The 16,684-nt window shown below is 41.7% G+C and overlaps 1 protein-coding gene across 2 annotated transcripts in view; it reads left to right on the forward strand.

The window, feature by feature from the left end:
• SLC35F3 (solute carrier family 35 member F3) overlaps positions 1 to 16,684 on the forward strand; it is a 278,666-nt gene that overhangs the window by 241,751 nt on the left and 20,231 nt on the right. For both annotated transcript variants that reach the window (XM_060243033.1, XM_060243041.1), the window contains 2 exons: positions 10,016 to 10,235; positions 15,807 to 15,932. In XM_060243033.1, coding sequence (XP_060099016.1) covers positions 10,016 to 10,235; positions 15,807 to 15,932 — 346 coding nt within the window. The remainder of the gene's footprint in view (positions 1 to 10,015; positions 10,236 to 15,806; positions 15,933 to 16,684) is intronic.

Genomic DNA, 16,684 nt, shown 5'->3' on the forward strand with positions numbered 1-16,684 from the left:
TTTTGAAAAATTAAAATTAAAAATCAGTAAATTAAAAATGTGAAAAGTTTCAAGTTTTGGCACTCTTCATTTCCCCTATATTTTTTAATAATTGGGGGGGGGGGCGCTAGTGGGTGATTTGCGAGGGTGCCAGAAAGCCTAGCACCAGCCCTGGGCATGTGCTTGTTTTACCTCCACTTTATGGTCCCAGACTTCACCCCTTTTTGGTCCTTGACCAGCCCATTTGTCTTGCCCTCTCAGAAAGTTCTGATTTCTCCTATCTAATCAGTAATTGTTTGACAGACTTGTTTCCCCTCGATGTGCTGTACTCTTTGAACCCTCTTTGCATTTATTAACTACCTATATTGCTGCTTGGACTTCCACCTGATGCCCTTGCCATGCACCCCTCTTCTTGAACTGTTAATGACATCCCCACATAGAAAAGAATAGGCAATATTTCCCTTCCAGCCTCCTTGTTCTCTTTTTTCTTTCCTCCTCCCCAGTCGTCTGTTCCTTGAGATATACCCACAGTAGGCTTCCCAGTCCCCAGGTCCCAGCGGGGGATCCCCCGGTTTTACAGGCTTTTCCCCAGCCAGTGGGGGAAGCCTCACCCCCACAGCCACCATGCAGCTCTAGATTTTGGGCAGGTTTAGAAACCTGCAAACAGGTCCGTTTCAAAATGTGTGTGTGTGTGCGCGCCTTTAAAGTTGAGCAGGAAGTACTTCATGGGAAGGGTCAGCAACACAGTCCCTCGGTTTGTTTTGCTTCCCTTTCAGAGGAACTAAGAGTGTGTGTGTGAGAGAAAGAGAGAGAGAGAGAGAGCAGCGTAGCCCCTGTTCTTTTCAGATGTGGTTGTGAAGGAATCAGACCCAGTAAGTGTGTGTGTGTGTGAGAGAGAGAGGATTGCCAATCCCAGGTTTGAAGGCCCTCCCCCCCGCTTTAGGGTCATCAGAAAGCGGGGTGGGGGGAATGTTTACTGGGCAATTATTCCCTATGGAGAACGGCTCCCATAGGGAATAAATGGAATTGATCCACGGGTATCATGGGCTCTGGGGGGAGGGTTGTTTTTTGAGATAGAGGCACTGAATTTTCCATATAGCATCTAGTGCCTCTCCCCAAAATACCCCCGAAGTTTCAAAATGATTGGACCAGGGGGTCCAATTCTATGAGCCCCAAAAGAAGGTGCCCCTATCCATTATTTCCTATGGAAGGAAGGCATTTTAAAAGGTGTGCTGTCCCTTTAAATGTGATGGCCAGAACTCCCTTGGAGTTCAATTATGCTTGTCGCACCCTTGCTCCTGGCTCCACCCCAATGTCTCCTGGCTCCACCCCCAAAGTCCCCAGATATTTCTTGAGTTGGACTTGGCAACCCAAACCCACAGTGTGGGTAGATATTATGTGAATGTTGGGATTGGGTACATTTTAAAAACTCATTAAACCATAGCATCTATCAAGTAGAGTTTATGAAAGCAAATCATACTTGACTCTCTGCAGAAAAATCTTCAAAAGCAATGGAAAGAGCTCATACAGATCATCAAAAATGTCTCTGGAGCAGAATTTAACTAACGTTTCTTGCTGAAAACCAGAAGTAATGGTGCTCTCCTCATGTCTTTGGTGACCCAGCTGTACAGTTAAAAATCTCATCATTAACAATAGCTAATATGTTTTCTGTAGTATTGGAACCATGGGACTTAAGTTCATGCAAGAACTTCTGTAGTGACTTTTCTTACTCTGTTCAGTTAAAAATTAATTTTCCTGTTATTCTCTTAGAATTTAGTTTGCAATGAAGTATGATCTTAAGTGTAGTTTAGATTTAAGAAAGGTTTGCTGTGTCTTCAGCACACAAATCTCATTTAATTGTGTTCACATAAAATGTCTAACATAAATAACAGCCTACAAAAGAAAATTGTAATGCTTCTTTATTTAAATTTGGGTTGCAACTTGGAAACTACTTGAGTCTTTAACTATGTTTTAATTGTGTGAGAGTGTTTATTTCTGTTCTGCTAATAGAGTGTGATTGTACCTCCCTTAAATTCTTGTACTTTTCTCTGAGCTCCTGTGAGCTATCTTCTTTCATTCTAGATAACTGATTCTGTTCTGATTTTCAGTGGTACTGGCCAGGTATATGGATCTTGCATCTTCTGACTATTATCGGCTCAGCTGTTTTGATGTCAAGCTTACTTTATAGCATAGAAGGCATTTTAATAATTTTCTTCTTAATGGCTAAGGACAGTGGGGAATCATATGACGCTGTTTTTGTGACACCCATGTGGAGCCATATAATTTCAGATTCTAAAACTATTATTTGTGTTCTGTCGACTTCTGAAAGCCACCTTGGGGATGTCTATTCATCAACCAGTTTCAGAGACTATGGGGGAACAGATAGGGAACATTTGATGTTTGTAGCAGAATATGTAAGATGTAGCTATTCTGCCACACCCAACAGCTGTGATCACTCAAAACCATTCTGCAGCAGATACATTCATTGAACCAAAGAGCAAGAAGAAAGCGTTGTATGCAAACCTACCAGAACCCTTTGAAAAATTCAAAGGATATTGGCGTTCACAGAATTAGGTTGCATGTTATCTTTCATTAATAGCAGCCCCGTGGTGCAGAGTGGTAAAGCAGCAGTACTGTGGTCTGAACTCTCTGCTCACAACCTGAGTTTGATTCCGGCGGAAGCTGGATTCAGGTAGCCGGCCCAAGGTTGACTCAGCCTTCCATCCTTCCGAGGTCGGTAAAATGAATACCCAGCTTGCTGGGGGGAAAGTGTAAAAGACTGGGGAAGGCAATGGCAAACCAGTTCGTAAAAAGTCTGCCATGAAAACGTTGTGAAAGCAACGTCACCCCAGAGTTGGAAATGACTGGTGCTTGCACAGAGGACCTTTCCTTTCCTATCTTTCATTGTTCTGGAATTTGGATCAGTTTCAAATCCCAGTTCAGCCTTGAATCTCATGTCAGGTAATTCATTTGTCAGCCTAACTGAATCCACAGGGTTACTACATAGTGGTACTGGGTAGAATGTCATGTAATGCTTCCCTGTATTCTTCGGGAAGACAAGATACAATATGGAAATATTGGCATGTATTGAACCATGCAGTTCCAAAAACTTAATGAAACTTATGTGTTTGGAAGGAGGGGGGCAGTGATTTCTACTGATTCCCCTCTCCCACTGCAGACTCCACTTAGCCAAAATGATACTCCTGGTGGTGTCAGCATGTACAAATGCTCAACAAGGCATTAGGCTAGTGACTCCTGAGATCATGCTGATCTAACTGACAGTCAGTGTCAAAATGACTTCAGTGCTTATCAGGTCTCAACAAGGTGAAACCAGTTTGGACTGGCATTTGGTAACGAGTGCAAAGGCTGGGTGTCTAGTGCACAATGATTCAGCACTTGTAACCCATTGGTGCATATCCTACGTAAAATATGTATATAAGCAGTGATGTACTGTTCACTGTATCCTTCTTCTCTAGATGGTTTGCTTGGCGAAGCACTTTGACGGTGGATGTAAATTATGTAAATAAATTGTATATAGTTAAGCACAGAATGTCATTGGACTGTTGCTTGCTATACTGACTCACCTACCAGGGCTAACAATAACAATAAAATGACACGTGGTCCCCAAAAACAAAACTTTGGGGAGTTCAATAGACTGTAGCAACACTAGTACAGTACAGTAAAAAAATTATTGCGTAAAACCATTGGCCATTGCAATTACAGCAATTTACAAGTTAAAAGCAGTCAAGGACTCTAAGATTAACATATTAGATTATTCAAAATCTTAGTTACATACAGCAACCCCATGATTCCACAATCAGGCTCTAATAGTCCAGTTAACAGCATCATTTTACTGTCTACTAGATACTGCCTTTGCCCTGATTTTACTAGCAGCCAAAGCAAAAAGTGCTACCTTATAAGAAACCTTATTATCAGAGTCAATATCTGATAATAGAAATATTAACTTATCCATATCAGAGACCAAATACAATTGATTTGTTATTTCAGTCAGAAACTTGCATCTGGGTTCTGAGTACAGTGGGCAAACCATAACATAATGGAAGAGGTCTTCCACAGAAGTTTTGCATATACAAATACACTGTTCCTGAGGTGTTTTAAAGTATTGCCCCAGGAGGTATTCTGTTGGCATAGTCTGAAACCGCAGAGCTGTAAATGCTGCTCTAAGTTTATACACAGTAATATTTGCCAGATATGCGGATCTTAGGTGATCCTTCTTTATATTTTTATACCATGGGGAAGATCTTGTCTGAACAATTAGTGAATAGTCTATTATGGCATCCCCATTAAACACCCATTGATGCAAATCCTTATTATTTCCTGAAGCTTGCAATAGATCATCTAGAACTGTATAGTGAGAAATAATGTAGTTAACGAAATCAGAGTGGATTTTATCCTTACTTAATACTAGGTAACTAAATTTGCCAAGTGATTTTGTTTGTGCCAATTGATATTTCTTCTGAGATTTTAATACAGCTAAATGTACGTGTGCCCTGAGTGATCGAAGGCCGAGTTCCGCCCTTAATAAAGCAGATGGCGCTCCTTTTGGAAGTGCCAAAATATGCCTTAAAAAGGAATCCTGTATTACCTCCAGACTAGATAGTGTTTGATCTTTCCACCCCCAAAGTTCAGCACCATATAATATATGTGAAATCACTTTGCTAACAAACAGTTTGAGGGCCAGATCTATAAGAAAACCTCCTTTGTTGTAATAGAAGCTCATAATAACCAGCAACACTAGCTGAAGCTGGTAAAAGGCTGCCCTGCCCAGCCTTTTTATCCAACATTAGGCCTGGTCCAGAAGCCTCCAAGCTATGAACCTACTCCTTTAGGAGTTCAACCTGATCTAGAACAGGTTATATCCCAGATCCTAACTCAGACTTCTTACCTACCTACCGGTAGTACCTTTGTTATATCGTGATTAAATTTCAGCTTGTTACCTCATAACTGCCTTAGGGCTGCCAATCTCTAGATGGAGGCAGGGGATCCCCTGGTTTGGATGTCCTCCTCCCACTTAAGGGTTATGAGAAAGCAGTGGGGGATGTCCATTGGGCCCTCCATTATACCCTGTGGAGACAGGTCCCCATTAGATATAATGAAGAATCAATCTGTGAGTATCTGGTGCTCTGGGGGGGCTGTTTTTTGAGGTAGAGGCACCAGATTTTCGTCATAGGATCTGGTGCCTCTCCTCAAGCCCCCCCCCCCCAAAGTTTCAAAAAGATTGGAGCAGGGAGTCCAATTCTATGAGCCCCCAAGAAGATGCCCCATAAGAACATAAGAGAAGCCATATTGGATCAGGCCAATGACCCATCCAGTCCAACACTGGTCAAAAAACCAGGTGCCATTAGGAGGTCCATCAGTGGGGCCAGGACACTAAAAGCCCTCCCACTGTTGCCCCCCCCCAAGCTCCAAGAAGCCCCCATCCTTCATTATTTCCAATGGAGGGAAGACATTTTAAAAGAGCACAGTCCCTTTAAATATGACGGCCAGAACTTCCTTCAGAGTTCAGTCATGCTTGTCCCAACTTTGCTCCTGGCTTGACCCCAAAGTCCCCAAATATTTATTTTATTTTATTTCTGTTAATTTGCATTCCGCCCTTTCCTGCAAGCAGGCTCAGGGCAGATCACAACAAGAGTTAAAACAATTAAAAACTACAAGTTAAAACCATAAAATACAATAAAACAGATAACACATATATCAAAGGTGGTGGTTCCCATTGGGTGCATTCTATATATCAGTACAGCAGTAGGCCAATAGATTAAATGATAAATTAAGATAAAATAATATAGCATCATGGCAGGCAAGGGAGGCCAAGCAGATGGAAATAAGGATGTCTGCTGCCTCAACCAAAGGCCCGGTGGAACAGTTCAGTCTTGCAGGCCCTACGAAATGGCATCAAATCAGGTAGTTCCCGGGTCTCCACAGGGAGCTGATTCCACCAGGCTGGGGCCAAGGCTGAAAAGGCCCTGGCCCTGGTCAAGGCAAGCCGAACATTAAGATAAAATAATTAAGCTTCAGCTGACTTAACTGCAACCATCCAGCCACAGCTTCTAAGGCCCTGGTCAGATGATCTGGGGCGAAGTCTGAATGGCCGTCCATTAACAGATAGTGCTGGGTGTCATCTGCATACTGCTGACGACCCAGTCCTGTAGGCTAGAGGCTAAGTGGGGAAGCAGCAATCCCTCAGCCTCGCACTCAGGACTGAAGCCATTGCAAAACAGTACCTTCCGGCCCCAGCCTTGAAAGGAGGTCCAGAAGGATACCCATCATAAATTGTATCAAAAACTACTGAAAGGTCTAGGGGAATTAACAGGGTCCAACTCCCCCTGTCTGCCTCTTGGCACTGGTCAGCTACCAGAGTGATCAAGGCAATTTCAGTCCTATAACCCAACCCGAAACCAGATTGGAATAGATCCAAACAATCTGCTTCATTCAGAAATCCCTGAAGGTTCCCAGTTATCACTCATTGGCTGCGATCACACATGCTAAATAATGCAGTTTCAATCCACTTTCAGTGCACTTTCCAACTGGATTTTACTGTGTGGACTGGGAAAATCCAGTTGGAAAGTACACTGAAAGTGGATTGAAACTGCATTATTTAGCATGTTTGATCACAGTCATTCAGTCATTTTGCTCAAGAATTGTACATTTGAGACTGGGTGGTAGTTATTCAGCGCTTCTGCGTCCAGAGTAGATTTCTTTAGGAGTAGATACACCACTGCCAGCTTATAGGCACCATTCTCTCTCTGAGGGACCCAGGAGGAGCAAGTGTTGTACAAGCAGCTGCTATGTCTTAAACTTCCAAGAATCTTATCCACATCCTCAGATTCAACAAGCTAAAAGTATCCCACACAACAGGACAAGTCAGCACCCTGGGGCCATCCAGTCCTGCCACTACAAATGTAGAGTCCAAGTTGGAGCAGGCACAAGATATTCCTCCCTAAAGTATTAAGCAGAATTACCATAGCAAGCTGCATAGCAGACCACCTCCTCCTGTAGACCAGACTCCAATAGGCCCTCTGACCAGAAGAGTTCACAGGTCTACTATGTGTGAATGCAATGGTAGCCAAGAAATACTCTGAAACACCATGGCTGTCGCTGTCACAGAGTAGGCTTTAAAATAACATCTAGCCAGTTCCTTGTTGGATTCTTCTTGAGTCTTTCTCCACTTTCTCCACTATTGCTCTAGCCACCTCCCTTGTCTTTTCATCATCCACAGCTGCTCAGTAAACCAAAGGGCTGCCTGGGCAATTACATCTGAGAGAGAACACTTAGGAACAATAATATGAATTGCCTAGGTCATTTCCTGATTGCAAAGATCAACCAATGCATCAACAAGAAAACCCACAATGCCATCCTAAAACTAGTCAGATCCATCAGACCATGGGAATGGCTCATCTTGCCCCCACCATTACAAGGGGACTGTCTTCAGTCTCCCAACCTTTAGATCACCTTCCTGCCCTGAGCAGAACACAAAAATCAAGAGTGCCATCTACACAATGTTTGGGACCTTTTATTACCTGAGACAAGCCCATGGTTGTCATTAAGACCCTGAAATCCTGAGCTACTCCTGACAAGGTAGCTTTAGGATGGATATCGAAGTTGCCCAAATACCACCCCTTAAATCACCTCCATCAGTTCAGGCAGGGATATGGTTGGGCAGTGTGCCAACAGAAACCAAATCCTGTCTTATAGTCTGAGCACTGGGTACATACTCTCAAAATTTAAAGAGTTCAGTGCATGGAAATGAGCTTTTGGGGGGGGGGGGAGAATCTTGAGAGACTACAGTAACAGCTCCTCCCTACCCTTCAGTTCTATGCTGATGCATCACTGAGTGCCCTGTGGGGCATAGTTGGATAGTTGGGAGGACCCCAGCCAAGTCTTATTGCTACATGCCAGGTAAACACACAAATATAGATGAGATTAACACTTCTCACAACATTTGGGTCTATGCAGTGCTTATTTACTAGCTTATTTAATAGTTTGCTTCAGCATTTACAGAATATTAAAATATGTTGTCTGTAGGTGTGTACTGTTGTTCTGGCTGCCAACTGCTTACATTCCATACAGGCACACAGGGTTTTTTTTAAGCAGGAGTGCACAGGAATTTAGTTCCGGCTGGCTTGGCATCAGGGTATGTGGCTTAATATGCAAATGAGTTCCTGCTGGGTTTTTTCCACTAAAAAAGCCCTGCAATTGCAGTCAGTTAAATTAACCATTTGCTTTCAAAGAAACCAAAGTTTTGATATGCAGCTGTGCAAATTAATGATATTATAAATATTTGGGTGGTCTGTTGTTACTCTGTCCTTAGATGACACCGTGGTGCAATGAAGGAGCCATTTTGTCCTGTTTGACACAACTGTTTCCTGAACCATTTCTCAGTAAGGTTCAGTCTTTTCCAAATGTTATATTAAGAGACATGTCTTCTCAAGGACTGGGCAAGTGGCTAAGGTTGTGTAGAATCTATTGACTTTATGGATGACTTTGGTATATACTCTTAGCATTGTTATCTTATATGCTGCAAATCAGAATAAAGATTAGTAGTAAAACTTTCAGAGTATTGAATATTTGTAGTTATTTGAAACATTTTGGCCTTTTTTGCTATCAAGTCTCTAGTGTGTCATAGCTATTTAGAAAAATGTTAGAAGACACCCCCCTTGTATAATTGTATTTTATTTATCTTATGTAAACAGTCTTGGGGAGCCTTGAGGATTTAAAAAAAAGGTAGAAAAATAAGTAATGCAACTATGCAGTAAAATCCAGTGCAAGTATAAAAAAATTAAATAAACCACTTAACACAATAACAATAGGAAGCAGCCAAAAACACACAGAAACACAAATACATAGTTACCAGAAGCTTGGGGAAATAAACTTTTAATTTGGCACCTAAAAGATAATGAAGGTAGTGTCACACAAACATTTATGGGGAGAATATTCCATAGACAAGGAACAGCAACACTTGATATTTTGCCTGGAAAAAAAAAAGGGAGGCAGTGAAGATCTTTTGTCACTGGCAAAATATGTCCAGGTTAGCAAATTCTGGTTGACTCCAGACTTCTGTATTCTGACCTAGCAGACATTCCAAATAGTCTTCCACATATAGCATATTGCAGTAATCTATTTTGACATGGTCAGAACATGGAGAACTGGCAAAGCTAATTGTAGACTATCACCAGGCTGCTGTGCAAATATTTTCTTTCAGTTGTACGTGTATGGTGTATGTCTTTGGAGTTACATAGCTGATAACTTTTACATGAAGACACTTCAGTTGGTCTGGTTTGTCTTTGCTTCAACACAAGTAGGATAATATAACTGGGCTCTTTGATCTCTACTCAGTTTGAACTAGTTGACGTTGCACTGTTGAATCTTCATCTGTTCTCTTTTGAGAATGAGCAGCATCATGTTTGTAACAAGGCTGAAAATGAAATCTCAAATGTGGTAACATTCTCCCAGATAGTTCTAAATGTATTTTTAACACATCCAGGACAGGCACAGGCAGGGATGGACAAAACACCATCTTTAAATCTGACCTTTTTAAAAAAAAAATCTAAGAGCTTCATTCTTATATTCTTCACTTCCAGACATTTCTGCAGACACTTGCAAATTTGGGATGATAGGTGAAAAATCCCTTCTTGATTCAGAATGAGTTTTCCTAAAAGAAGTTAATCTGGGCTTGGTTCAAATTGGGCCCAAATCAGTTATTTTTCTAAAACTAACCCCATTCTGAATCCTAGGGCCCAAAATGTACAGCCAATGTCTCTGGGAACACAATGAAGCCTGAAGGCCACTCCACACACACCTTTTTGGAAGCCTCAGTTCCTTTCCTTTCCCCTAAATGTTCCTTCCAGAAGCAATGACAAAGGTAGGACAGGGAGAGATGCTGCTAGTGCTTTCATTAGCTCTTCATCAAAAGGAGCTGCTCAGCACAAAGATCACCAGGAACTGTATTGTAGCAGGGTTTCAGATCTTAATAAAGTATGTATTCTATAGAATCTAATAATTTTCTTTGCTTACTTAGGGAGTGCTGTCGATTTTTTGGAGACAACGGCTTGACTTTGAAGGCATTTTTTACCAAGGCAGCACCCTTCAGTGTACTTTGGATACTAACAAACTACCTGTACTTACATGCAATAAAAAAAATAGACACTACGGATGTTTCCGTCTTGTTCTGCTGCAACAAAGCTTTTGTGTTTTTGCTTTCATGGATTGTTCTCAGGGACAGATTCATGGGAGTGAGGGTAAGTGATTCATGATCTTTCTTTCTCTACTCAACATCTTTTGTTTTAATGTTTTCAGCAGTTTTATTTTTTTAAGTATATCTCTTGTCCTTTCCCTTGCAAAGATATCCACAAAGGAAAGGTCTAGAGATTTACTTTTTTGGAAAATGAAAGCTGACAATTCAGAAAACCTGCTATAGTTATTCTTACAATGTAACAGAAGGGGGTAGCTCAGTTTAGGATTGTGTTGTAACACTGCAACCCACCTGGAACTATTTTTTGTTGTATAACATGCTGAGGCAAAACTTCAGATTCTATAAATAGTTTTACCAATAAAGTATGAAAGCAAGAATTATTTTCATACATCTCATACATTTTATTCTTTTCTGCATTTTTGCATGATGTTTCCACTAACTACTAAAGTACAAATTATTTCCATTCATAACTGTTTGAGTCCTCTTGGAACACTGTGTTCAACGGAGCTTGCTCTATGATATCCCTAGGAAAGTGTGTGTACATAGCAATGCATCATTAGACACACAAAACAGGAAGAGGCAAACATTAGCTTTAGAACTGTATGTTTAAAGGAATCCTTACAAATAACTGTAGGAGATTCTACTGCCAAAATCCAGTCACCAATTGTAATGCCCTAATGGTGGTTCAAAAATCACTTTCTGACTGTATTTTTCATTCAGTAGTCTGATGAAGTCATGATGAGGATGAACCCAGGAATTTCAGTATGCACTTTTTCTTCTTAACTGGGCAGAAGCTGAGTTGTCAGAAAATCAGTTGTAAACACAGTTCTCAAATAGTCCCCTGTAAGGAAAAGTAACTCAACCCTATACCTTAAAGAAATCAATGCCTGCAGAGCCAATGCCTGTCTGTCATTGACAGCTTGTGGTTCCAGAGGAAAGGAACAGCCTGACCAATGAGGTCATATTTCAAGGGGATGCACTGTACTCATTGAGAATTCATTCATACTCAACCATGACAGACACCATGCACAGATTAGATCAAGCTGTCTTCCAAAGAATCATCTCTCTTGTATTCTGAGTGAAAAGAAGAGCAACTTTCTTTTTTCCTTAGCCAGCAAAGTTTCTTAGGAAGGGGAAGCACCACTACTTCATGAAGATTTTAGCTGTGATCCACACTTCTTGGAAATAAATTTCCATGAAGTCAATGGGGATTGTAGTGTCATAGGTGACAGATGGCATTCATTTTGACAAATACCTTACCCTTTAAGAGCTTTTTGGTCATTGATACATGTTTGAACAATGTTTTTCAGGAGTGACAGTGGTGTGAGGAAATTCATGAAAATTTATCCCACAGTACATTTCTTACAGTGCAAGCCTATGCAGAGTTACTTCAAAATGGAGTAACTTGGCATATGATTGCACTGTTAATTTTTAAAGTGTCAAAGATTAATTACTTTACTTTCTTAAAATAGCAACCTGCTAAAAAGGCAATTTAATACTATTAGAATGTTTGATTCCTTTATTAAAAACAATGTAACTGCACTTGAGCTGTACTTGTTAAGATCTATAGCATTACAGTGATTATAGTTCGCTGAAAAAATGTTCACATTTGGCACTCTTAAAAGCCTTTAAAAAGGAAATACAAAGCTTCCAAAAGCAACTTTGCACTTTACTATCTTTGCACTTTACTGTCTCTTTTCCAGACTTTAGTAGATCAGCCTTATAACTAAGATTGCCAAGAGGTCTGGATAAAAACGTTTGGTCCCTTTCATAAAGACTTAATGTGTGGAAATGAGCAGTGTAACATTCAGAAATCCATTAGCTGTTCTATTGTAGTTCCAGGGTATTAGAATCTGGAGGAGATCCAGACCAGGTTTTACTTACTGCTCTGGGTAAATTGGATCTAGACCATGGGTGTCAAACTCATTCGTTATAAGGGCCAGATCTGACATAAATGCCACTTTGTTGGGCCAAGCCATACGCATCATAAGATGTAATGCCAGGTAATGGAGATATAAACTTCATAAAGGGCACAAACACAAATATATTGTTTTTTACTTAAAATACAAACATGCTTAAAAGTCTAGCACTTTTGCTATATTTTGTTTATTTAACAGTCTTTGATAACTGACATCATTTGCTCTGAATTGCTGCATCAAATCAGGTGCAGAGGATAACCCACATAGGCAGACCGGAAAACCAGCAAATCCCTTCCCCAGCCTGCAGTCATGCTCAATGTTCTGAGCCTAGTCCCAAGGGAAAACATGAAATGGCTTGGCATTGCAAGCTTCCCCCCTCCCCCAGATCTGTTGAGAGTAGTGGTGGCTCTCTAGGCAAGGTTTATCAAATTATGCATGAAATGAAGATAGTTGATAAAGAAAAACTTTCCTCCCTCCCCCAAACTACTAGAGAACTTGAAGGCATCCAGTGAAGCTGATGGGCAATCAGTTCAGGACAGATAAAAAGAAATAACTCACATAATTAATTGTTTCATAGATAAATAAAATTAGCAACAACCTGCAAAACGAGCCATTGAAATGCCCCACTGTGACAGACTGCACTTAACAACAGCTTTCCTAGTACAGCAGTTTCAGAACTCTGGGAGGGACAGCTTGATTGGCCAGCAGTGGCTGAGGAGAACTATGCCTTTACCTGACTTCAGAAACAGGTTGTTGCAAAATAGGAGAGCTAATCAAAAGGAGTCTGTTGCAAAATGAGATTGCTTGTCCTTTGGCCACATGCACAGCACAGGAAAAGTAAAAATAAACCCCAACAACACATTACAACCAACAGATCACATTATTCTAAACTTCAGCTTCCAAAACAGCCACCACCATCTGGATCTTGCTCTGCATTTTCTGAAGAATCCCCTTTCCCTGCTAAGAAGTGAAATAAAACTTTCTTGATCTTAAGGGACTATCTTAGTCTTTGCTCACATTAGCATGCTCTTTCCCTCCCCACTCTCTTTCTTCCCAAAGAGGTGGGAAGAGACTCAGCCGATGGATGGAACGGAGGCTTGACTTTTTATCTCGTTTCCAGGGCTGGTGCTAGGGGTTTTGCCACTCGATGCAGACCCCTGTGCTGCCCCCCCCCAAATGTCATTGTGAGGGGGACAAGAGAGTAATGGGTGGCACACAAGAGTGCTGCCGCACCACCGCTTTCCCCCTGCAGACACGCTCTTCGGAGGCATCTTTGGAAGCCTCCAAAGAGCGCAGGGTTTTATAACAATAATAATAATAAGTCTAGCGGTGCCGGCCGCTTTTGAGTTGAAAGTGGCCGAGCAGCACCTTCATAGGAAGGTGCTACTTGGCCACTTTCAACCCAAAAGCAGCTGGGCGTTGCTAAAACATCACACTTTTAAGAGGCTTCCTTGGGAAGGTGCCACTCGGCTGCTTTCAACCCAAAAGCGGCTGGGTGCCGCTAAAACACCGCGCTCTTTGGAGGCTTCCTTGGAAGTCTCCAAAGAGCATACTGTGCTATGCACTGGGCAAGGGGAGTAAGGGGGCGCCTAGTGGCACCCCCAGGCAGGGTAGCACCCTAGGCAGCTGCCTATCCCACCTACTCCCACGTGCCGGCCCTGCTCATTTCCACAGACAAACAGAGAGATATCAAGTCTCAAAGTAAACAGCAGAGCAGAACAATATCCCATCCCTCCAAAGAAGTGTACCTGTACACAAAAGCTTATACCTAAAACAAAGCTTTCTTGGTCTTAAAGAGGTGCCATAGACTGACTCCAACTCAGCTCTCTCCAGCACATGTTCCTTTCCCACCCCCCCTCCCCTTCTTCCCACAGGAGGAGGGGGAGGAGACTCAGCCAATGGAGGGAAGAGAGGCATGGCTGTCTATCACTTCCATGTGATTGAGGAGCCCTGGGAAAGCAATCTACGATGTCACAGCACCAGAGAAGAAAGCAGGCTTTTACTGCAGGAAAGAGTCAGCTGCTTAGGGGCCAGGAAGGAACCCTATGGGGGCTGGATATGGTCCATGGGCCATACATTTGTCACCCCTGGCTCTTCTTTTCACTCATTTGTCACTTCTTTCTCTGCCTCTTCTCTATCTCATGCATAATTTTGTAAACCTCTTATCATGTCACTCCTCAGTCATCATTTCTCCAAGCTGAAGAGCTCTAAAGTCTTTGACCTTTCATCATAGGGAAAGTCTTCCATCCCCTTAATCATTTTAGTTGCCCCTTTTTTGCACCTTTTCAATGCTAAAATAATATATTTATTTATGTTTGTTTATGTTTAACATAAACCAGAACTGTACAGTATTCCAAATGAGGCTGCAGCATAAAGGGGCATTATGGTACAGGCTGATATGTGTTACACATATTACCATGTGAAGTAATCCAGATTCAATCTCAAAGAGTCATCATCATCAAGCCCATAAACAGATCCAGGCACTCCCCAACCATTATGAATTATATCACTCAGATCAATTCCCCACTAGCCTTACCCCACTCTCACTCTCCTCTTCTCTGCGGGGCTTCCATCAGATTTCACACAAGATGCCCCAGGGCTGCCACTCACTTTACCTCTTTCATGCAGCAAACAGAAACCAGTTTTTAGAGGATCTTGCTTGCTGCGTGAAAGAGGCAGGGCGAGTTGCAGCCTCGGGGCAGCTTGTGCGAAATCTGACAGAAGCCCCGCAGAGAAGAGGAGAGTGAGAGCGGGGTAATGCTAGTGGGTAATGCTAGTCTCAGTTTGTAGGATGGCAAATGATTATTGAAAAAATCAACTTAAGTCAGGGTTAATGCCTAAGAAAATCACATCTAACTTGCAAGTGACAACAGCATTCCTTGTAATTTGAATATTCCTTCCTCCTCCTTAGTGTAGTCTCACCAAGTGATCTGTAGAACTTGCTCTAACTTTAGTGAGTGTGGATATAAGCTCTTTCCCTGAAGACTTGCAGATTTTACTTGCAGATTTTAAGCACAGCAGGGATGTTAATTTTGATAGTGCGTTTGGCATTTTTAACGCTATACTTCTAAAGCAATGTCTGCAATTTCATCATATAAATGCATAAAGGTGCTTTATGCTGAGTCAGACTTTGGCCCAGCTATCTCCCCCTGCCCCCCAGTTGCAGCCATGTCCCAGATGGAGCCACAATATAGTGATGGCAAAATATCACCTTAAAAATGGATTTACGTTTCTTAAATACCGTTAATCAGAGAAAAAGTTTTACACACATTTTCATGTAATTATATGATAACTAAATCTGTAGCTGATTCCCATAGACATAATTCTTTTGCCTAATCTAGATTTTTAAAATTTCATATGCAACAGTTTTCAGTTTGTTCTTCAAATGTACTGGTTTTGATCAAAGAAGCAGTACTTCATTTTCCTCAAAACATATTTTTGCTACAGTACGCACAAGGGTTTGGAGAGCAGTCTGTTAATATAGGTGTGTGGTACTTAATCACACAGTTCTGATGGTTGTACTTACAGTAGCGTAGCCCATAGTTCCTTTATTCCTGTTGAATGGCACTTCCAACTGCAGTATGTGCTTTTGCTGTTAGAGGCTATAGCATTTACCAGTGCAACCTACTGGGAGATAATAGTGTAAGAATAGGTGGTTGTCTTCAGAAAATTCTAACACTTTGCTTTGTCTCCAACAGATTGTGGCTGCTATACTTGCTATTGCAGGGATAGTCATGATGACTTATGCTGATGGATTCCACAGTTATTCAGTTATTGGAATAGCACTTGTTGTGGGATCTGCCTCAATGTCAGCTATGTACAAGGTAACTATGAGCAAGCTCACTCAGGCTATGGGTGTCAACTTGATGTGCTAACATAGATTGGCTTGAATTCTAGACACTACCAGAAGGATGTGGCCATAACTTGGTAACTATGCATGAACTCTTGCACAAGAGGTAGTGCAAGATTTCATGCAAATGTTTGTTCAAAGACTTGTGCAACATTTTGTACAGTGTCTTAAAACAGGGACTTTTTCTTCTTCAGCAACTGGTCTTAGACCAACCAGCCATACAAAATATGCTGCTTAGCAAGAGAACATCCAGCCTGGGCATCAATAGTCTATCCTGGAACTGTGTGTAAAGCACTGTCAAATCACAGCCGACTAAGACCCTGTAGGGTTTTCAAGGCAAGAGATGAACAGAGATGGTTTGCTATTGCCTGCCTCTGTGTAGCAACCCTGGACTTCCTTGGTGGTCTCATATCTGAGCACTAACTAGGGCTGCCCTTCTTAGCTTCTGTGATCTCATGACCAAGGCAGCCTGAGTACTCTGGGTCAGGACAGGAACTATCTACAGCTCTTACTACATGCCCTGAAACAAGACATCTGGGAGGTACAGAGGGGTAGTACGTGGCCCTCATAATATTACTTGTCTTGTTAGTACACCTACAAAGTAAGTAAGCAAAATGTGCTTTAAAATAAACTCTACCTGCACCCCAATATTCACTGGGATCATTTGCCTTATTTTTGCTGCCATTGCATGCTGAATTTAGATAGGATGGTAGTTGTGCAGGAACA

This window comes from Heteronotia binoei, chromosome 1, assembly GCF_032191835.1.
Source record: "Heteronotia binoei isolate CCM8104 ecotype False Entrance Well chromosome 1, APGP_CSIRO_Hbin_v1, whole genome shotgun sequence".
Classification (NCBI taxonomy): Eukaryota; Metazoa; Chordata; class Lepidosauria; order Squamata; family Gekkonidae; genus Heteronotia; species Heteronotia binoei.